Here is a 23,128-nt window from a genome sequence, read left to right as displayed (position 1 = left end):
TAATTTACTAAATATTACCAAAATTTGAAAATCTCCTGAAATTTATAGTGATTAAGGACCAAACCATTATTATATTGCTAATTTCAGGGCACTACTGATTGTCAAGCTTCCTACATTTTGGAGCAAAGGTTGAGTTCCATATGTCACCTAGAGGGTTCATGTAAAAGAGAGGAGAGAAAATGAGTTTATTTGAAAATAGCACTCATACATGCAAACATACAGAAATGCACCAGCCGGGAAAGAATGCTGCATTTTTTTCTGCAAATGTTGAGGCAATTTTATGCAAATATTGGGGTAAGTGGAGTGACCACAGATTGGCAGTTGGTTCTGAGAGAGGATTGTGCTAGGATGGACCCCTAAGGAGTAAAAGTAGATGAAGTTTGGATGGTTTTTCCATTATATTCCGAATCTCAATGGCTAAAACTACTTCTCAGTATGTTTAGGCTCCTTGAGCTCAATATTTTTTATTGTGATTCTTGTTTTAGATTTTGTAATTTTGGATCTGTATTTCCAACAATTATGTATCCAGAAACGTAGCCCCCAAACAGCTTTGATATCTGGAAAGCAAATCACATGTGCACACACACATACAAATCCCAGGATTTTAGATGTATCTTGAGATTGTGACAAAGTATTAAAATGATATTTAATGATGACTTAATGAAGAAAAGATAAACATAACCTCTTTGTAGCATTCTTCCTGTCATCAGTTGTGAAGCAGCCTGCAATTTTTGCTAATGTTTGGTCTGAATGGAACATTTCTTTTTCAAATAATGCATCCATTTCTACTATTCCAATGGTATAAGAGTTATTTTTCTTGGTCCATAATGCCTTTTTTTGTGTTTTAGTACTTCAGTTTAAATAACAGAATAGAATGAGCATTTCCAAAATGTGCATTGGTTGGCTTTATTTTGCCAGAAAATATTTTTATGAAGATTTGAGATATGCACACAGTATAAACTTTTTACGGACTGTTGCATTTTTAATTACTGTTCCATTGAGATAGAACTTCCATTTTAATTTGCTGCAAGGTATTTGTATGAAAGGCCTTTAGGGAGATATCATTTTAAAGTTAATTCCTTTCAGTATATGGGTCTCTGGAGTAGGATAAATATTACAGTATGAAGAACTTGTAGGAAGCTAAAAACAGTCTCTGTGGGATTCTTTCTTGATAAATGCAGTTACTGAAAAAAAAAATACCACAATGGTAAGTGTTATGTAGAAAAAAGACCCCTTTGTAACTTATTAAATAAATGGCTATGTCAAATGACTGGCTTCATAGTATTAATGAAAGAATTCCTTTTCTTGAGCTTGAAGGAAGCTTAGCTGGAGTCTTTTTCTCATACTTTTGTTCTAAATAAGGTACTTTACTTTGGGCTGTGGGTGCTCGTTTCTTATAGTGTTTCATCAAGGATCTGGTGATTATATGTCCTTTTTAAGTGCCAGGTTGAGGGAGAACAATAGAATGTCCTGGAGAATTTTGAACTGAACTTTGGATAGCAATAGGAATATATTTCAATTGCTGGATAACCGTTGGCATTGAAGCTTCAGAAATGCTTTAGGGAAGCATGTAAATGTCTCTGAAAGTGTTCAGCTCTGTTCAGTGTGTATTTGACGGACATCTACCGACTTAAGTTACAGAGAGAATTCAAAATCCTTGGTCACCCGATTTTTTTTTAAGAATTCAATATCTCCGCTGCATCCTTAGAAGGGTCCTGTTGTTACACTGATGAGCTTATTTCAATGGGCTTCAAACTCATTTTACTCACATCTTTTTCTTGTACAATGGTCTTGATTCTTCTCACAGTCTCTGGTTTAAATTAACTTTATCATGTTGCTAAATTTTTTGATAAATATGATATTCCAGAAAGTGCAATAGAGTTTCTTTAGGGAATGATACATTTCTTATAAAGCCAAAAGAAACAAATGCATTTTCCTTTTTTTAAAAAATTTTATTTTATTTTTAAACTCTACAATATTGTATTAGTTTTGCCAAATATCGAAATGAATCCACCACAGGTATACATGTGTTCCCCATCCTGAACCCTCCTCCCTCCTCCCTCCCCATACCATCCCTCTGGGTCATCCCAGTGCACCAGCCCCAAGCATACAGTATCGTGCATCGAACCTGGACTGGCAACTCATTTCATACATGATATTATACATGTTTCAACAAATCAAATTGAAACTCTCTTCTACTATGGCAGAGAGACTGCCACACAGAATGATTTCCTTCTAGCATCTGTTGCTTTGCTGTCTGTGTTAAAATAACTTTGCATATAGTGAACATGGAATGGGCCATTAAGAGAAATCCTATAGAATATTGTTTTCTTTGCAGTTTAGAAGATAAATGATAAAATACTTATACATTCATCCCAATAAGACTTTCTGGGAGATCATTAAAATTCTTTGTGTAGAATTTTAACAAAGTGGAACTAACCATTCTCACCTATCACTGTGGCCTTCTAAATTCCCTAAAGCATTTCTGAAGCTTCAATGCACTATCAAGTTGAATGGATATAATTAAGGTATATGACAGTGAAAACTTTTCTTCTCATGGCTTCTATATAACAAGTATTAGAAACTGAAAGATTCTTACTAATTGAGATAATTTTTTTTTAATGTTTTATAGTGTCCTGATTCAGCGTGTAAGCAGGATTTATTAGCCTACCTTCAACGAATTGCCTTGTATTGCCATCAGCTCAACATCTGCAGCAAGGTGAAAGCCGAAGTACAGAATCTGGGAGGAGAGCTCATTGTGTCAGGGGTAAGCTGGGACCTGGGCTTCGCAATTCGAGTTTCCACTGTTGTTCTTCCAAAGCAAGCATTCTTGGCAACAGTACTGCTAAAAACACCAAACTACAGTGATTCATAGGTAGTTTTTTTTTTTTTTTCTTTTTAAATGTTATCACCATTATTCCAGACTTTACAAAAACTCACAATGAACAATTTGATTTTCCAATTACCCTGTGTTTATACTAGCCCTATAAAATCTCCATTCTTCACAAGAAAACTAATTTCATAGTCTGGAAAGTCACTGCCAAGTTGTGACTATTATAATTATTTGGGGCTTTTGTATATTTACTCATTGTAAGTCTACTTCCCTCTGTTAGTCCTAGTAATTTTCATTCTCTGTTCAGGAGCCAGCCTCTCTATGTGTGGATTGTGTTCACATGTTAGAGATGGTGAAAACAATAGGAATTCATTCATCAGGTTCCAATGCATACTAGGTTATCAATAACCTTTAAAAGCCAGAAAGCATTTGGATTTAATACAGGTTGATTTGCTGTTGCCAAAAACTAACATGGTTGTCAGACACTAACAATTATAGATCTTTTATTCAATCACTTCAGTGTTTCCCTTCTCATGAAAATATAAGTATCTGGTCCATTTTCATCAAATGCAAAGAAGCAAAAAGCTCAATGAATAGAAGTATCATGATTTCTTGGCAAGATTTCCAAATGTATGTGTTGAGGTTCTTACCTTGGCTTCTTCTCCTCCCTCAGTCCCTTTCTTTCAACACAAGATGCCATCTATTGTAAACTATTTGCAAATTCCAAAGTGTGGCTCTGCCACCTTTAGTTCTTTTCCCAGTCAGACATGATGCTGCCATTTTCAGTGTGGCATTATCAGAAACAGAATGTTATCCATATGGTGAATGCCTTGTGAACATCAGACTGGTCATGAAGCTCAATTCTTCCTCAAGACATTTCCAGAAATTCACCATTTGATTAAAAATATGTGTAAAAATCATCCTTGAACCCAAAGGTTTCAGTTCCTGTATTGTTTGGCATTTAGAAAACTTAGCTGGGAAAAGAGCTTATCTGGCTTGCATGGAGATTCCATTTAGAAAGTCTGTTCCATGCAGTCTCATCTAGTGCCCAGTAAACTGCGATTTTGTGCCTCTTAGCAAAGCATAGTCACCCCTCCTTTTCCAAAATGATCCCGCTTCAACATTCTTCAACAACCAAGAGCAATCTGTCTTGCAATGTGTCCTTCCTGCCACATTGGTTATTACCAAGATTCTCTCTGCCAAGAAGTGATCGAAACATTGCATTTCCCTTGCTTCCTTTCTTATCTTCAGCCTCAATGGTATAGTTTCCCATACCATTCAGCTTTCATGTCCATCTGTATCAAGCACCTGTGGGACTGAGTGCATTTTGTTTCGCTTGCCTTGTGTGCTTTCATTTGTTACTTTCGAAATCTTATTATTTACATGGATGCGCAGAGCATCTTTGTGGATCTCAGACTCCGCAACCTCATCTAAGCAAGTTTTATGGGCAGAGTTGCTCTCCGTCGTCCTCTCAGTGCCCATTGTTCATCACTGCCTCCAGAGCTTCATTTCCATTGTATTTTCCTCATTTAGTTGTAGTCCAAACCATCACTGGCTTTTATCACTTGCACTGTTGGTATTGGCAGAAGTGTTTGAGAACACTTATCACAAAGCCTGTTTCCTTCTTTGAGTCTTATTGGCAATGTTCGTAAATCCTTGCATGGGAGAAGGCTTCTTTCAGAGGAATGTTATACCACTTTATAATAATTGAGTCAAATGCATTATAAAGATTTGCTTATATTGCTCAGTTATGGGCCTGCTCTTGGTTTCTTCATGATTTTTTTCCAAGCTTGATTGCTATTTGGTGCCACACCTGCATCTGTAGTCTGCTGTCTTTGCCACTCTGCCTCCATCTTCTTCTTCATCCTTCATTGATGGCCAATAGAGAAAAAACAAAACAAACAAACAAAAAAACAGCAATATGTTTATTTTGCACGGTAGCACACATGACTGTCTTCAAAATTCTGAAAGAGTCAAGAATGTGAGACCCCATACACACAAACTTTCAATGATTTTGCCAAGAAAGTTCATCCATGCTTTGGGCCCCGTTTATTTTGTTGTCTGGCATGACGAAGTTGCCACATTTTTACGAAGTTGCTATATTAAATACAGTATGCATATATATATATATTAAATATAGTATTGCATATAATATGCAATTAAAAAGAGAAATACTTAAATTGTCCTTGTTTTTTTCCTATGTCTTTGTGTACATGGTATTCAAAACTGTGCCTTCTCTGAAAACCCCTAGAACAGTATTTTCATTAGGAGTCAAAGTTTCTACTGAAGCAGAAGAGATATGGATAATTTTTTTTCCCTTTTGCCAAGAAAAATTATTTGGATTTAAAAACTGAATGCCATATTTTTATAGTCTTATGCTGGCATGATGAACTTAAACTAAAAATATGCTCATGTGCATAATTGTATACCATGTCAGCATGTGTATGTTTTATGTGAGTCTATGTGTACAAAGTGGGAAAGGCTTCTTCTCTGGTATCTGCCTTTGACTTGAGAGGTGGCTCAGGAAATCTCAATAGGACATGGTGACAGTGGGTGCAAAGCTTTTCATGAGTCATAATGGGAACTAGAGAAATAGACGAAACCAGGGTGTATGCCTATGGATGCTCATTCATGCAACTGCTATCTAAGAAGCAGCATTAGTTTTCTGGCTGGCAATCAATTTTTTTTTAAAGTCATTGGCTTAAACATTTCTCAACAGTGGAAAGGTGCCATTCTTATTAAATCTCACAGTAGAAGATGCATATTTGTGAGCCAGTTCAGCTCAATGTGGTTGCTAAGCAGGTAATGGGAAAGGGAATTAAAACAAACCAACAAACAAACAAAAAAAACCCTCAAAGAGTGATAGAAATGTTAGAGGAAAAGCAGAGGAAATGAAAGCCCAGACAATTAAACAGCCTGATAGTTTAAATACTGGCTTTATTTGCTTGTTTAGTTTAATCTTAAGCTGGTTTACATGCTTTCTGGAAAAAGACTGTTGTAAGAAGAAAAGATAAAGAGGAAAGGGGAGAGGAGGAAGGAAGAAGCATAAAAGAAGGAAAAAGAGAAAACAAAGGAAAAATAAATTTAACCATAGCATAACATAAATAAGTTCAATACAAGTAATATCCATTAAAGGTGACAGCATTTTATTCATCAGGGGAGACAAGTTGAACCACACTTTTTCAGCATGTAAATATGTTTTGAATACAAATCAGTTCCAATACCATGCTATGGAAATTACCTGTATATTTGATTGTCATATTTTTAATTAATTTTTCTGCATTCAGTTTCAGAGAATTTAATACATTCTTTTAAATTTAAAAATGGAGATATACACATGCAACTGGAGAAACAAAAACCATTTTATAAGCCTTGATAATCTTTAGCTACCCAAAGATTTATACTTTATACATTACTAAGAATGAGATTCAAAACACAAATGTAGGGATTTCGAATTTAGAATGCTGAATATCAAGCATTCTGAAAAAACCAAAAAATTCTGTCTAAAATGTTAAGTTTAAATACAACAGGAGCCCCATTATAACAATAAAGCCAGAACACAAGAGCGATAACTCTGCTCTTGACAAGAATTTGATGTTCAGGTTCAGAGATGGAGGGCCACTGATATAACTTAGAGCTGACTCTACATGAGAAGTTACAAAGTTAATAGATTTTATTGCAAATAAATGCCTTTTTTCATGCAAACAAAATATAGGAACAGAGTTTAGAGGTGACAAATGTTAGTTCCCTTAGCCCTCAGGCTGATTAAGTGAAGCCATGACCTATTCCTGAAGCACTGAGTAATTTGCCCTAAGTGAACTTTTGTTCTTTTGTCTTTTAAATATCTCCTTTCCAAATTTGAATTCCTCTCAATTGGGTTATGGAGAAAAGTTTGACAAGGTGAGCAAGCATAATTTGCAACACTGGTAGGATCTGGATTGGTAAAAAGAAAATTGGAGAATAAGGGGTCAATTATGTTTCATATCATTCAAACATTGGGCTCAGTTAAAACTAACATGAATATTCATGGTAATAGCTAAAAAACACTCATAAAAATACTAGAAACTGGTCATATTCAAGTCAATTTGAATAAAATACATATATGCTATATGCACATGCTTACATATATACACACAACAAATAAAGCTGATTTGCTTCCTTGTCCCCTTAATAAGCAATAATTAAGAAATGAACAAATGATTGACAACTGTGACTAATATCTAATTCAATGTAATACAATTTGGGGGAACATACAGTGTTTCTTTGTACAATGTTATATATATATTTGTACAATACCATATATATACATATACATACCTATATATACTTGCGTGTGTGTGTATATATACACACACATATATATATAATGGTGGTTGTTTGAGATGAGAATTGCATTATACTTGAAAATTTTTTTATTCCCTCTATAAAAAAGTATCAGTATTTTGTAATGGGATGAAACAATCACTGAAACAAGCATTGTACTGATACCTTGTTGTGTAGACTCGTACTTTAAGCACAATTTTGGGGAAAAAGAGTCTTTTTTTATGTATCTTCTGATTCTGTCTATTGTCAGTTCTTGATTATCTCCACTGATCAAAGTGTAGTAGTAATGGGAAAAAAATCTAAATTGCTAGCTATTTCAGTTTGAGTTTGGAATGCACTTCTATGCTTCATTTAAACAAAAGGGTATGTGTTCAGGCAACTCACAGCAGTTTCAAAGAATTTTATCCAGACCTTCCAGAGGGTAAGTTATTAAGTATTTGGCTTAAAGAACTTTTTCTAATCTTGGGAAAGTAGGAAAATCCAGATCCAAGGAAAGTAAGATTAAAGCTAAAGTCAGATTATCAATCTCAACGGAGGGATAATGAAGAAACTCTGTAATAGTAAGAAAATTAAATCGGTATTCATCATTATGAATTCAGAATGGCAATAGTTCTTTGCACTTAATCTTCTAGTATGATGGGTTGTTGCATAACTCAATCTTTCTCCCAACAGCCTACGCCTTAATGTGTTATGATGGTACAACTATAACCATAGAAATTCTGATTCCCACTTTAAATCTTCCTTAGTTACATTCATGTCATTGTCCATGGTCATTGACTTTTGCACAACCCAAATTATGCAAACCTTAAGATAAAAATAACCCTTAAGTTTTTTTCAGTGCAAATTCATTCTCAGTGTTGTAAAAGTGACATTTAACAAACTCCAGGCATTATTTTTGGAAGAAATTTGAAATAAGTTTTATAAGAAAGTAAAAAATCTCCTTGGGTTTCAGGCATCATAGAAAGCTTTATGTCTGTAGCACCACAGTATATCACCCTGACTTCAAATAATAATCTTACACAAAGGAGGAGGGTATGTTGCTTCACTGTAAGAAGTAACTCTTCAGATATATACTCAACGATACTAATCTAAAGTTACCAGTATGGTTAATTCTATTCATCGAAAAAAAAAAATCAGTTATTCACTCATGAAATTAAACCAGTTCGTTATCTTACTAAATTGTTTTATACATAGAAAAAGACTTTGCTAATGCAAATCCTAAACTAAGAAAACAGACTCGATTGTGGCAAAGCTGGGATGTGAACCAAGCAAATAACTCTTTGACCTCAAATGGAGACATGGATTGACCAAACTAGGGTCTACTCAGTGGATTCACTTGATTACATCACCTGAACTTGTGAGCTGAGCAGTTTACATTTTAGTTTAAGGGCATTATTGCTCATAAGAGCAAAAAGTGTTAGTGACTTTATGAACAGAAGAGTGTCTCTGAGTCAGAAATATCAATGCCATTACCTGTCACTGAATCAATGGACTTTCATTCCTTTGGGTTTTAGAATTTTTTCAAGTTTCAAAAACCACAAATAAAAATAAGGCAGGCAAATTTTTCATGCAATTATCTGTTAGTAATTAATGTCTTTGATTTTAATATTCTAAGGGTTTTTTTGGCATCAAATGAATAATAATATTTTACAGAAACTTGGAAGTGAGATACATAGAAGGCACCTAAATGAGTGATAATGATTGCACAAATCTTTTGATATCTGTGAAACACAGGAAAACGTAGCTAAAGATATCCTGGTTTATACAATTTTCCCGTGAGATATGTTCAGAGATCTTGTCTACATGTAATAATTGTCTGAGTTCCTTCTAAGATGTTCTTTGTTTATCAGTATGTTTTAAGAATTAATGTCTGTAGTAGTATTTTAGGAGCTAGCACCTTCTCCCCCATTTTAAACTAGTTTTGGATATATGAGAGCAACACAGATCTACCTGTTCCCTTCAGTTGAACCAAATAATTATGAGAAGCTGAAGTGTTGATTGAATATCTTTATTTAGATACAGTATCTATAATTCAGTTCCTCATTTTTGGTTTTCCTGTATACCCTCCGATTTGTCAGCTCTAGTCAAGAAATATGTTATTTTGAATGGATTACCCAAATCTATTGTGTTTTTATTCTTGTTTCTACTTGGACATGCCTTAAGAGAGTTAAAATATGAACAAGTTGATATAAAATATATAATTAAATTTAAAAAGAGAATATGAATATTAAAACCATATACTTAATGTTATCTGGGAATTTCATTATTGATTTTGTATGACCTCAGATGACTCAAAATAAAGCAAATAAAGAGATGCCGATAGCAAAACTGAGACAGGAGCAGTATTTTTCCTAGGAAAAAAACAATGGTTCCATAAGCTGTTCCTAACTTCTAATGACAAACTAACCATTAGAGTTCAGAGTTGTATTTATTGCTTGTTCTTATAAGGATATTTTAATTCATTGAATTTTATGTTCCTATTGCATTTCAACTCCCACATAAAAGGAACAGTGCTAAATATTGGTTGGGTGGGAGCATTCAAGGTTCTTTACCTCTAATAGCAAATAATTTTTGTAAAAGGGTAAATTTTTCTGTCCATTGTGCTTTTATTAGGTTGTATAGTCTCTTGTTTTCATTTTACCTCACAGTTTCTCATCTTACTGTTTTAGCATTTTCAGCTGGAATAGCGGGCCGTCTGTTGAGCTCCCTCTGTGTATTCACTGGTTTTCTTGGTTTACTGGAAATAAAACTGTGCTTAACTTACGATTGTCTACATTCTGTCCATACAGACTATGTCAAATGCTTTCCCCAGTTTAAATGATTAATAGAATCTGCCTTTGATCACAGCCCTTTAGAGGAGAAATATGTCATGTTATGGCCCATGTATCTTACAAATGGGAAAGACTTCTGGATGGGCAATATGGAGGATTTTTAGTTCAGATTTGTTTTACTGCTTCAAAATACATTGTCTTACTGTATCTTGAACAGTCATTTTCCTTCTGGGCAATACATATGTATTTCAAATATTTCATCCTAATTCTATTTTCTTGAAGGCAAGATTAATTTAGACTTTAAACTTTTCTTTCATCATCAGTACTATATCTTATTTTATTGCTTGTCTCTGAATACCTTCATCTATACAGATGTCTTGTTGATAATGAACTTGATTGGAAGTCTGGCTAGATGTTCTGTCAAATCTCTATAGTCTGCCTTCTTTTCTCTGTTTCCTTTTGCAACTTTATTTTGCAACTGAAAGAGAATATCCTGGAGAAGTTCCAGTCTGCATCATTTTCTAAGGACATGTACGCTTTTAAGTCCAGGGTTCTGTATGTAAGATACTATCTTAAGACAAATTCAAACATCATTTCTTTATCTGGAAACTTCTAATTCAAATATTTTGCTATCAAAATTAATTGTATTCTCTCTTGTTGGGATATTTAAGATTTTGGTCACATTGCATGCCAACTGCCTGATCATGTCTTCCATGATAAATTACTTGGTAAATAGATCTGCCAATTATTCTTTTGGAGTATACAAATTATTCCACCTGGCTTTTCTTCATCCTTTGCACTAACTTAAAACTTTTTTTTCATAACAAGCAAATAAATATTTGAAACCAATCTTACATTTCTCTGATCCGAAGAAAATTATAATCATGACTTCAATAATGAAGTCTCTTGACTGAAATCTTGCAAACACTTCATGTCTTGTCTTGAAGGGCTAACTCATCCATTTCTGTAATGTCATAGGAAGTATGCATCAAATCCATAATTGCAGTGAGACTTAGTTTTCATGAACAGTATCAAGAGGCTAGATCCCAAGAAGACCTAGAAATTTTCTGATCCAGGCACTGCATTCTGTGTCAAAGAAAATTTTGTTATTTTAACTAATATCATAACTAAATACATTATTGCAATCAATTATACTAAATCACGGAAAAAGTCAGCACAGTTTACCACTCTGCATCCATTTGATGCAGCCTAGTTTTGCATTGGGTTCCTGAAGTCATGTTCTACTTACAAATAAATGATATAATTAATTAGAAATGCAAAAAATTATAATCTAAGGCCAGTTTGTTTTAGTTCAATATTTAAAAAGTGTTTAACTCCAATTTTATTCTAATACCTTAATATTGGCAAAAGTGTCCCTCTTTGTTGAGTAGTAAAAATTTTAAAGTGTTTATTGGGAGAATGGACAGATGCATCATTAATCTTAAAATAGTGACCTTTATATATTGTACAAAAGATGAGATGACAGAAATGAGTTTCTGGTATATAATTATCACTTTTGAAACTGTTTGATTATAAAATTGGTAAAAGAATAACACTTTACCTACAATGGGGAAATCAGGAGATGGCTAATTTCTAAAACCAAATGGGCCTGTTACAAAGCATCAAAAAGGAAAGATAAGCCAACAAGTCAATGATTCAATACGCAAAAATTGCAAGAAAATAGCTTTATAGGTTCATTGTGAAATTTAACACAATAAAAGCTATTAAAGGTGAATTTGAATTTAGACTTAGATTTATTGAAGATGAGAATAGAATATTCAGCAAGGAAAACATGTGCAGAGTATTATCACTTCTTCTAAAAAATACTAAAAAATGCAAATATAGGAAAAATTTCATTCTTTCTTCTCATAGGTCAGTTATTTTTTCTTTTTGTCTTTAGTTCCCTAGAGACAACCTTTAAATGCCTTTAACATTTATTTTAAAGTAAAAGATGGGAGTAATGTTGCCAAAGTCATAATCAGTTTGTATTTAGGAGCTCCTGTGTTTCAAAATGCTCCCTAATCTACTAATTTTAGTTTAAAACTGTGGTCTAAACACTTAGATATTTGGTAAGGTAAGAATGACAGGATTGGAAATAGAACTGCATTGGCTTAAAACACCAGAAAAAAAAAATCCGAATTAGGAGTTTTGTTTATCTGCATGCAAAAATAGTCTCTGGCCTTTAACCATTCATGATGTGAATTACAAACTATTATTTTGAAACTTTACTAGAATATTCTTTGTGGAAATAGATTCACTTTTCATATATTCCACTGGTCAGATTAAAGATCTGGCTTCCATGTGGATGTTTCAGGACTGCTTGCTCCTCCTTTTGTTTTGTCATAATACTCACTTGAGACTGTGGGTAGTTCAATTTTCAAAGCTCTAAATCTACATTAGAAAAGAAAAAAAAAAGCTTAGATCACATTATTTTCCCATTTTGCCTGACTATATATATATATTCAGACTTTAAACAAAGCTGTAACTCTGTGACTATAGCAGAATTGCATGTAACAAAAATGTTTGGTCACTGAGCATTAGTGGGTCATCTGAACTTGACCTCTGAAAGTACCTGCAATAGGGGACCTTGTGATTGTAGCAGTATTGCCATTTGATTTCTCTCCAGGTTTGAAGAGAGAGCTAACTCTCCCTTTTAGGAGTATGTTATATTCAGTGCACGTAGAAAAACTTTGTCAAGATTGTCAGTAGTATTTTATGTCAGAGATAACATTTTAAGAGGTAGAAATTCCAAGAGTCAAACTCGACATTGGTTATTGGCTTATCTTTTCAATGGTGCCCATCACAAAACTCACCCTTGAGTGCAAAAAGGAGAAATTTTTTAAAAATGCCATTCTAGCAACAATGAGTGCATTAATTCCTCAGTGAACCCAATGGAAGAGGTAAGTACCCCCTTAGCACCAGGTACTGGCTGAGTGTGCTGAGACCCAGAGCTTTCTGAAGGTCACGCAGCAGGGCAATGGAACTTCTAACAAAGACATCTGACAATCCCCACTTGCTGTTCCAGTCGTTAAGAGTTTCAGCCCTTGCTTTCTTTCTTGGTGATCTTCAATGCTTTAAATAGGGGATTCATTCCCTTTGAACCCCACTACAGTTTTCCCCTACAGTGCCTGACGATGCGGGATGCTCCTTCATCCTCCTTCTCCCAAATGATTAATTTATCTGTTCAAAAGAACCAATGAGGAATCCAAAGGGCCGGACTGCTTAATACCACGGAGGCCCACCCATATCTCTTTCAGTACTTAATTCATTCACAGGCCTTTTTCTCCCAAATACTCACTCCCTCTTCCACCTCCCTAATCCCTTCCCAATAGGGTACATTTTTTTTTCTTTTTTTCTCTTGCTCTCTCTCTCACTCTTTCTTTTCTGTATCTCTCGGAAATCAGACAGGAATTCAGAGCACTTTCACTACCTTTTATGAGGTAGATTGTGATGTCATAGATGGGGGCAGGGCTAGTCAACTTTCTACCCACCTCCCAACCTGTGCTGAGGGAGCTCCGATCGGGAGTGGAAGCAGTGATTCTTCTATGGTGAGTAACTTCACTTTCTAATCTAAACTATCTCATTGTAAACATTAATTTTGAAAGCAGGGGGATGGCGTTTTGATGAAGTCAAATGTGACCAATCAAGCCCTCTTTACTTACTGTTTTAACCAACTTGGGGCAAAAGATCTACTTATTTATTCTTTATTTAAGTCAAGAATTCTACAATACAGATATACTCTCCAATGATGATCTAAACTTGAGAAGCTGAAAATGGTATTTTCATTCCTTTATTTCTCAGTCTTTCTTCCCTTTGGGAAGGAGAGTCATTGCATACATGGAATGAACCCATTCTGTAGTCATTTAGTAAGCTTTCTCTAAAGTAAGGCTAATCAGAAGACTGTATTCTTCTTCATTTGAAAGATTTCAGGATGAGAGAATACCCTTTATTGATGTTTGGCCAGAGAATCAGTCTGCTCTTCTAAAAATTGTAGAGTAAAATGGTAAAGAAACTGATACACAAGAATTGTCAAAAACTTGGTTCTGATATAAACAAATGAAAACTTTGCAATGCAAAAGCTAAAATACTTAATAAGAAAAAAAGTCACCACCCTTGCAAGATTAAGGGTGCAACCATTTCAATGTGTTTCAACCAAATTTGCTACCTTTTTGTTATATATCATAACACTGATGCTGTTGTAAAAAGCTGCTGTTCTTTGTTATATTCAGATTTCCATTGTTGCTGTTTAATTCTTTTATATGCCTAAGTATTTAGAAAGAAAAGATCAACTGCAGTGAGCATGTTTCTACATTTTCCTTGTTTTCGCCTGGGTACCTATTAAAACTATCAAGATATCAACTTTTATATATGAGAGGCAAAGGAAGTTCATGGAGATGGTTATATCTTTAAGGGGTGTTGGGGTGGATGTTTTCTTAAAAGTTTTGACCATCAGAATCTGAGGCCCTGTTACTCTTCGTGGGGTGGGATAAAACACATCTCAGTTTGAATCATAGGTATTATGAAAGGAGTTAAGTGCTTATCATTCATTATTTTCAAATCCCTAGTTAACTAGCTATGTATGAATATTGGTATTGGAGAATATGGGCAGTTTAAAAGGAGACGTCCATTCTCATCCACAGCTCTTCTGTTATGTGTAGACCCTCCAGCCCTCTCCCACAGGGGTCCTTCCCCACAAGATACTGTCCTTTTCATGACCTGGGGTAAAGTGGTATGGTCACTGCTGAAGCTATTTTCCAGCTAAGATTTCTAACCTAAAGAAGCAACTACAATGGTGAAGGTTTTAGGCACAATAAGTAGAACTGGAGTCATAACTGGCCCAGAGGAAAATGTAGGTGATAATCACCTGTAGTCCACTTAAAACTGCAATGTGGGCAACAGGTGATGAAACCTCCTGTGTTGGGTGATCCTTCTCAAGTCTCTGGTCTTCTTTTCATTAAAAGCGTTAGATCCTGGAACCCCAGGTAGGAGTAAACCTCTAGTGCCAAAAAAAGTCTGATGTCTAATCATATAATAGCTCAAGTTTTTCATGTCTTTTATCAATCCCTCATACAGCTGCCAGGTAAGAAATGCTCATATTTTACAAACCCTTGGAATACAATCATCTTTAAACTTCGTGAGTTAAGAATGGTTGTGTTGTACACTCGTGTAAATTCAGAGAATCTATCATGGAATGCAGTGTGCATGCACTTGTATACTCTCATGTGCATGTTTCATTGAAAGTGGTGTTCAGTGTTTTTATATCCATTTTGTATGTATTTGAATTATAATTTAAAATACATACATATATTGTGCTCTAAACAAAAGAGTCACATGTAACAAAAGTTACATTAATCTGATGTCTGAACACTAGTGCACTACTCCTATTTCTGTCGGTGACTAATTAGGTGACTCAAAGTAAATGCCTTTGATGTTTTGGGCCTCCTGCAATGCAGGAGACCCAGGTTCGATCCCTGGGTCAGGAAGATCCCCTGGAGAAGGAAATGGTACCCCACTCCAGTATTCTTGCCTGGAGAATTCCATGGACAGAGGAGCCCGGCAGGCTACTATATAGTCCATGGGATCACAAAGAGTTGGACACGACTTAGTGACTAACACAGACACATACTTGGGCCTCAGTTTTCTCATCTAAAATGATGAGAGATGACTTAAAGGATATATTCTAAAGTAATACTGCTCTAAAGCTACATTGTTTTGTATGTTTTCAAAGAAATGGTTTATGGGGAAAAGACTGTATAGTTGATGAGGTCTAATTTTTGTAGTTGACATAGAGTTATTCAAACCTGAAGAAAAATTTCACTCCAACCTAGTCTCAAAATGTACCCTATATCTGATATAGTCTTACTTGTTTAATAATAGTAGTTCTTATTCTTTTAAGTGGACATTATCAAGCGATTGATGATTAGCTATGTGTTCATTTGGAAGACTAACTTGTTTTTTAACTTCTTAATTTTGTTATTTTGATTATTTGAAATAAAATATCCGTACCCACTAGGTGATAGATGGAGCTAGGTCTCATTGGGACTCTGAAATTCAGAATTACTTATGCATTGTTACAGGAATTCCCTTGTGGTATTGGGAAGAGTTGGTGAGTAGGGAATTGATGAATCCTGAACTATATGTTATGAAGGATAAATGACATATAAGACCTGGCTCCTGTTCTTGAGGAATGTGAAACCTTTTTGGAAGTCTAGACACATACCACGTAACAACTGAGAGGTGAAGACAATAAGTGTCAAAGAACTAAGAGATATCCCTGTGGGCTGAGTTGGATTGGATTGTCCTCGGAAGGCTTTGTGAGAAGCTGAGGCCCTCAGCTAACTTTGAACAAAGCATTTTAGATTTGTGTTGTGGGAAGGGAAATATTTCAGATCAAAAGCCCACAGAATTGTACATTTTGCATAGAATAACCTGTGTTGAGAAATGTCATATATCAAAATAAAAAGTCTTTGCTTTGAGTTCAGTCCCATACATTTTGAGCCCCTTTCCCCTTAATTATATGCTGACTTTATAATATATGAAGAGGCTGCAAGTGAATTACTTAGAATGATTGTTAAAATATAATCAGGCTGCTATTTTCTCAGTTACACAAGAGGTCATATGATCACTCACAGCCACAGCTGTGGAAAAGAAGTAAATAAAATGAAAGAATTGGGGACAGAAGGAAGCTGTAACTCTGGGACATTCTGGTTTTCTGTTGAAGGTGGAAATGGATTGTCCTTTGGAAAATCAAGGGCTCTATCACTGACAAGTTTAGACAGGTTGCAAAGTCATAGAAATGCCCATAAGCTAATGAGAATTCGTGTAACCAGTATGGTTTTCTGAAGCAAATGGAAGTTTCTTGCACTGAATAGGAATCATGTCAGACTCTGTTCTCAAACAGACAGTGATTATGCAAGTCTCTTTCCCTAATACACTTGGAAAGAGGTGATAGATTTAGCCATCATTTACCCGCTTTGGGCTTCCCTGATAGCTCAGTTGGTAAAGAATCTGCCTGCAATGCAGGAGACCCCCGTTCCCTTCCTGGGTCGTGAAGATCTGCTGGAGAAGGGATAGGCTACCCACTCCAGTATTCTGCCCTAGAGAATTCCATGGACTATATATAGTCCATGGGCTTGCAAGAGTCGAACACAACTGAACGACTTTCACTTCACTTTTTTACCCACTTTGACATAGGAGCACATTTAAATGTGAAAGCCTCTCTGTTGCTGTAGACTCAGATGATGTTCACTGTATACTTTGTATCACTTAGAGGGCACTGTTCCTGTATTTCTTGCCATCCAAGTTCCTTCTAGATTATTACTTTGGCCATTCTAAAAGCCAAGAATTCCATGAGTAGAACTGCTTTATTACCTATCCTAAATTCTAAGGACTTGGTTTACATCATCCGGTGAAATGTTTCTTAATATTCTATCATGAAATTGAGATTAATTTCTAGAATATATTATCACAGGAAATCACTTTCTAAAGCTAAACTTTACTATATGGAAATAAGGAAGTTGTAGGATCAGATTCAGTTTTACAAAACAGAGAAGGCTCTCTTAGAACTAATTTCCCAAAAAAGTTCAAGTAGGACTTCTGTAAATTTTTGTGGAATAATCTAAACTATTAAAGGAAGTTAAAGATATTATATAATTAGGTTTGTCTCAAGAGAACAACAATACAGATGGCAACTCTTACCTTCCTCCCCCAAAATGCCCCAGAGGTAATTTTAGAAATAGAAGTTCAGTTATAATTCAACAAACATTTAGTGAGTAAATAACATGTGATATTCACTTTCCTATGGATGGACATGGAAGTAGAAATGGAAAATGGGCACATAATCAGGAACTGTGATAGATTATAATAATCACTCTAACAGAACTATGTATGAATCTAGAGATTCCTGTAGAGAAGGGGGGAGAGGAAGCTTCATTAATGGGATAATATCTTTGAATATTCAGAGATAAATAGATAGGAATTTTTTAAATTGTGGAGAGAAATGATTAGCCCAGAGGGAAACAGAATGGCCATAATATTATGGTATAGATATATTCTGGGCTGACCAGCCCTGAGAACGCTAGAGATGGGTAGAAAGATGGAGAAAAATCAGAGGTAAAGTAAGAAAGGTAGGTGGGCACTGGAAGTCAAAGAAAAACTTTCTGACATAATCTTATTTTAATGACTGTCTCCCAAAATGGTCAGAGGATCACACCCATATGTCAAACCAAACACAGAAAGAGGTAGAAAGAGACACAGAAAGAGACTATTAAAATGCAAATGGGCCAGACTGCAGACCCCTTGAATCAGGACTGTAGGGCATATGTAGTGATTTCCTGAGATTGTAGAGCATATGTAGATTCTTGGAATCTCTAATTAACTACCCTATCTCACCTTCAACATGCCAGGTGACTCATTTCTATAGCAAAGTTTCAGGCAATAAAATTGACTCATTCTTTCTATATTCTTGGAAAAAGATATAAATTAAAAGAAGAAAATATTAAGAGTTAAAGATTTGGAAAAATAGGATAAAAGTAACATAATGTTCTTGAGAAAGTTGGTTTAAATTTCAGTTAAGCATAAAAATAATTTTCAAATAATGGTGGTTGTCAAATATAAAGAATTACTAAGCTATTAAGTATGGCTTGAAGAAAAGGCATGAGACTATAAACATTTAAGGGATTGCTTTGTGTCTTTCATCATCATGGATCAGTGCAAGAAGTTAATCAAGTTCAGAGCTAAGTTCTACAGCTCCCAATTTGTGTCAAGGTAAGGGATGGAGACAATAGTGCAGAGCAACATTTATTTCTGCTTCGTATTCTTTGGAAGAATCATTTGACTACTTTTTAATTTTAATTAGGAGAACTCTTCCCTGGTGGCTCAGACGGTAAAGCGTCTGCCTACAATGTGGGAGACCTGGGTTCAATTCCTGGGTTGGGAAGATCCTCTGGAGAAGGAAATGGCAACCCACTCCAGTATTCTTGCCTGGAAAACCCCATGGACGGAGGGACCTGGTAGGCTACAGTCCATGGGGTCGCAAAGAGTGGGACATGACTGAGTGACGTCACTTTCACTTTCTTTTCTATTGAAAAGAAATATTGATTAATCAAGCTCTCAAGTCAATGTGGGGTCTATGATCCAGGTGGTTCAGTGGTAAAGAATCCTCCTGTTCAATGCAAGGAGACACAGGACACACAGGTTTGATCCCTGGGTTGAGAAGATCCCCTGGAGGAGAAAATGGCAACCCTTTCCAATATTCTTGCCTGGAGAATCCCATGGGCAGAGGAGTCTTGCAAGCTACAGTCCATAGGATCACAAAGACTAGGACATAAGAGAGGGGCAGAGCACGTGTATTCCCATCATGACTAGAAAAATCAAGCCCTCATGCCAATGTAGGGTCTATGGTCTCTGTTGAAAAATATTAATAACATAGCTATATATTTGAATCAATAATCATTTAGAAGTGCTCATATTTTTCTTCATGAATACCCCACTGGTCTGTGTAGAAACTTATACAAATATTCAAAGAAGAGAGAGGCACTAGAGAGGTATTTTACATTTGACTAAGACATGAGAATGAACCGTGCTCTGGGAGAATGTGGCCCTGGATCACAGCCAGGAGGGTCAGTTCTGGACTTAACCTTTTGACTGATTCCATATTGTTCTCCCGTTCCAGATTGCTGGAATCTTCTCCATTTTTTCATTTGAGAATGTCTTTGTTTAGAAGTCAAGAAATGATAGAGAACCTTGCTTTTTCTTCATATTCATCTCTGAACTCTGTGCAATTGATAGCAATAACTGCTTTGGCAGAGCTGGAGATACTGTCGCATTCTGGAAGCAGTTGACTGATAGGATGCCGGTGCCTACCATTGACTAAGAAAATTCGTTTTGGCAAATTAATATAAAAGAAATAACATTAATTCTTGCAGATTTTTTTAGCCAAAGAAATGTAGCTCTGTCACTGGGCCTTTATTGCATCAATCTAGCCAAACATCACCCTGGGTGGTTCTTAGAGATGTGCCAGGCAAAATTATTTTAAATTTACCTTAGGGCCTGGCATCTTACCTGAGTAAAAACCAAGCCAGAGAATAGTAACAGTTACATGGTTTTGATTGCAAAGATCCGAAAAATAAGATGCGATCACATTCTCTTAAGGTAGACACTAAAATTGTAAGCTAGGTATTGTTATTTGAAGTGAATTTGGAAACCAACTCTGTCTTTTATTGACTGGGTAACATTCTTAATCTCTGAATTTTTGCTTTATAAAATGAAATATTATTACTACTTAGAGGAACAATAGGACAATTGCATGTAGTAAATAACAATTATTATTAAACCAGCTAAGATACTAGAGCTCAGTATATTCCACCCACTGTGCTAAGCATTTGAAAAGCACTTTACAGTCTGCTTTCAAGTCATCCTGTGGAGGAGATACTGTTATCCCCATTAAAAATATTAGGGAAAAGAGGTTCAGAGAATTTGAGTTACTTCCTGAGGGTCACAAAGTTAGTGGTTGATATAGGGTAATGGTTTCACGAAGCATACCTTGATCTTCTCCCCTAGCATGATGCATTCTCTCTGACATTCCTGACATGAAGTGCATTGGAGGACTCCTTTAATTATATGTTTATATTCCTCAACTAGTCTGTAGCTCCATAAGCATAGGAATGTATCTGAATGTTTTTAATTTTGTCCCTGGTTCCTGGCACATTGAGCACATAATGTGTGCTTTCTAGGTTAGCTTCTTGACCATTCTTTTTCCATTTCAGTAAGTTATCACATTGAGAAATTCTAGTAAATATTTGTGAAGTCTGTCATTCATTTTTTCATAGAATATTCCCTGAATTATTCACTCACTTATTCCCACATAAAAGCACCTTGCTACTGCTACTGCTGCTAAGTTCACTTCAGTCGTGTCCGACTCTGTGCGACCCAATAGACAGCAGCCCACCAGGCTCCCCGGTCCCTGGGATTCTCCAGGCAAGAACACTGGAGTGGGTTGCCATTTCCTTCTCCAGTGCATGAAAGTGAAAAGTGAAAGCGAAGTCGCTCAGTCGTGTCTGACCCTCAGCAACCCCATGGACTGCAGCCTTCCAGGCTCCTCCGTCCATGGGATTTTCCAGGCAAGAGTACTGGAATGGGATGCCATTGCCCTCACCTTAAGTTATTTTAAATACTAGATCTCAAATCATATTGTTTACCTAAGATTTGGGGCCTAAAATCAGGTAATTTTTTCTTTAGCACCCTGTTTTTTTGAAATATACTTTGTTAAGTTTTCTGATACATTATGTAGACTTTTTTTTTAAGGATTATGGTATATAAACATAGAATTTCTTCCCAGATAGCTGAATTAGTCAAATTAATTATTTATTTAAAAAAAGCAATTTGAAATAAGGACCAAGAGGCATGGCTGGTTTCATTTGCCCTCGCACATGAAGGTTGTGATATGTTAAAATGTTAATTATATTTAGGTGTGAAATATAACCTTTAAATTAAGTATTCTAAATTATTAATTCCCAATTATAGTATTTATAATTCATGTGTTTTAATTAAATTTAGATTCAGCTATATATTAATGTGGGCTTCCAAGGTGGCGCTAGTGGTCAAGAACCTGCCTGCCAATGCAGGAGACATAAAAGACTCAGGCTTGATCTCTGGGTCAGGGAGATGTCCTGGAATAGGATATGGCAACCCACTCTAGTATTCTCGCCTGGAGAATCAAGGGGACAAAAGAGCCTGACAGGCTACAATCCTTATGGTCACAAAGAGTCAGACATGGCTGAAATGCCTTAGCACGCAGCACAGCACAATATGATAAAACATCCAAATAGTAATTTCTCACTCACATATACTGTCTATGGGTGGTTCAGTGCTAGTATAGTGAAACAAGAGTTACCAAGAACCCAAACTCCTTATGACTTTAGTTTTTTGTTCTGTTTATTATGAGGTTTCCATTCTTAAATTTATCTTTTGGTCCAAATTGACTGCAAAGTATTCATCCTCCCATTACCCACAGGAAGAAGAAAAGAGGTGAGAGGGGAAAATGGTGTACTTCCTAGTTGTATTAGCACCCTTTAAAATATTTCTCAGGAACATCTATATCCCTACCCAATTGATGTCTACTTACTACATCATATGATGAATCTGAAAAAAAACAGGAAGAAGTAGGCATGGAGTGGTCGTTCTTATCCATGTATACCTTCCATTCAGTGGAACACAAACTGGTTTCTGACTTCCAGTAGAAGTCAAAATATTTGACCCAGCTGAGCCCCATTTTTCTCAAGTGTAAAGTGAAAAAAAATATTAGTGTCTACTTTCTTGTGTTGTTTTTAAGCTTAAATGTGTTACTGTGTGCCACAGACTGAGTACAAGGCCCAGAAAGTAGAAGTACCAGGTAAATGGGTCACTAATTTTGTTCTTCATTATCTTGTCTCTTCCAAAAAATGATGGTCTTTTTATCACGTAGGTGTCTTCTTGCTGTCTTTCATCATGTCTACCAGTCAAGCCATTGGACATATAGTAGTGAACAACCAGCCAGTGTCTCTGTCCTCATAGAAATTGCATTTTTTTTTTTGGGGGGGTGGAGGTCATTGAGAGTCCTGGAGGAATCACTGCAGAGAGGTGGTAGTTGAAAATATAGAAGGGAATGACCTCAACAGAGAAGTAAAGTAGTGATTCTCATATTTCAATCTGTAGAAGAATCACATGGGTGTAGCAAATAAAAATGGAGAACCGTAGACTTTCCCTTCACTGTTCTGACACTCATATATGAGATCAGGAATCTGTATTCTATTTCTAAACAGTCTGAATGTGGTTACTCATGGATCACACTTTGAAAAATACTAGTCTAAAAAGGAAGGAAAGGAGTAAGGCTATGGGAAGAGATCGGAAAAGGCAATGGCACCCCACTCCAGTACTCTTGTCTGGAAAATCCCATGGACGAAGGAGCCTAGTGGGCTGCAGTCCATGGGGTCGCTAGGAGTCGGACATGACTGGGCGACTTCATTTTCACTTTTCACTTTCATGCATTGGAGAAGGAAATGGCAACCCACTCCAGTGTTCTTGCCTGGAGAATCCCAGGGATGGGGGAGCCTGGTGGGCTCCCATCTATGGGGTCGCACAGAGTCGGACACGACTGAAGCGACTTAGCAGCAGCAGCAGCAGCAGCATGGGAAGAGATTACCAGGACTAGAAGTCAGTTTCA

The 23,128-nt window shown here is 36.0% G+C and overlaps 1 protein-coding gene across 3 annotated transcripts in view; it reads left to right on the top strand.

The window, feature by feature from the left end:
- The window catches only part of CTNNA2 (catenin (cadherin-associated protein), alpha 2), a 1,195,405-nt gene that overhangs the window by 1,148,673 nt on the left and 23,604 nt on the right, over positions 1-23,128 (top strand). The window contains exons 16-17 of one of the 3 annotated variants that reach the window (XM_010863260.1): positions 2,633-2,767; positions 13,332-13,475. The exons of 1 other annotated variant lie outside the window; for it this stretch is intronic. In XM_010863260.1, coding sequence (XP_010861562.1) covers positions 2,633-2,767; positions 13,332-13,475 — 279 coding nt within the window. The remainder of the gene's footprint in view (positions 1-2,632; positions 2,768-13,331; positions 13,476-23,128) is intronic. One more of the 3 variants, XM_010863261.1, reaches the window with a different exon arrangement.

Source organism: Bison bison, unplaced genomic scaffold, assembly GCF_000754665.1.
Source record: "Bison bison bison isolate TAMUID 2011002044 unplaced genomic scaffold, Bison_UMD1.0 scf7180017864489, whole genome shotgun sequence".
NCBI lineage: Eukaryota > Metazoa > Chordata > Mammalia > Artiodactyla > Bovidae > Bison > Bison bison.
The sequence above is the reverse complement of the archived record's forward strand: the minus strand, read 5'-3'. Positions and strand labels throughout refer to the sequence as shown.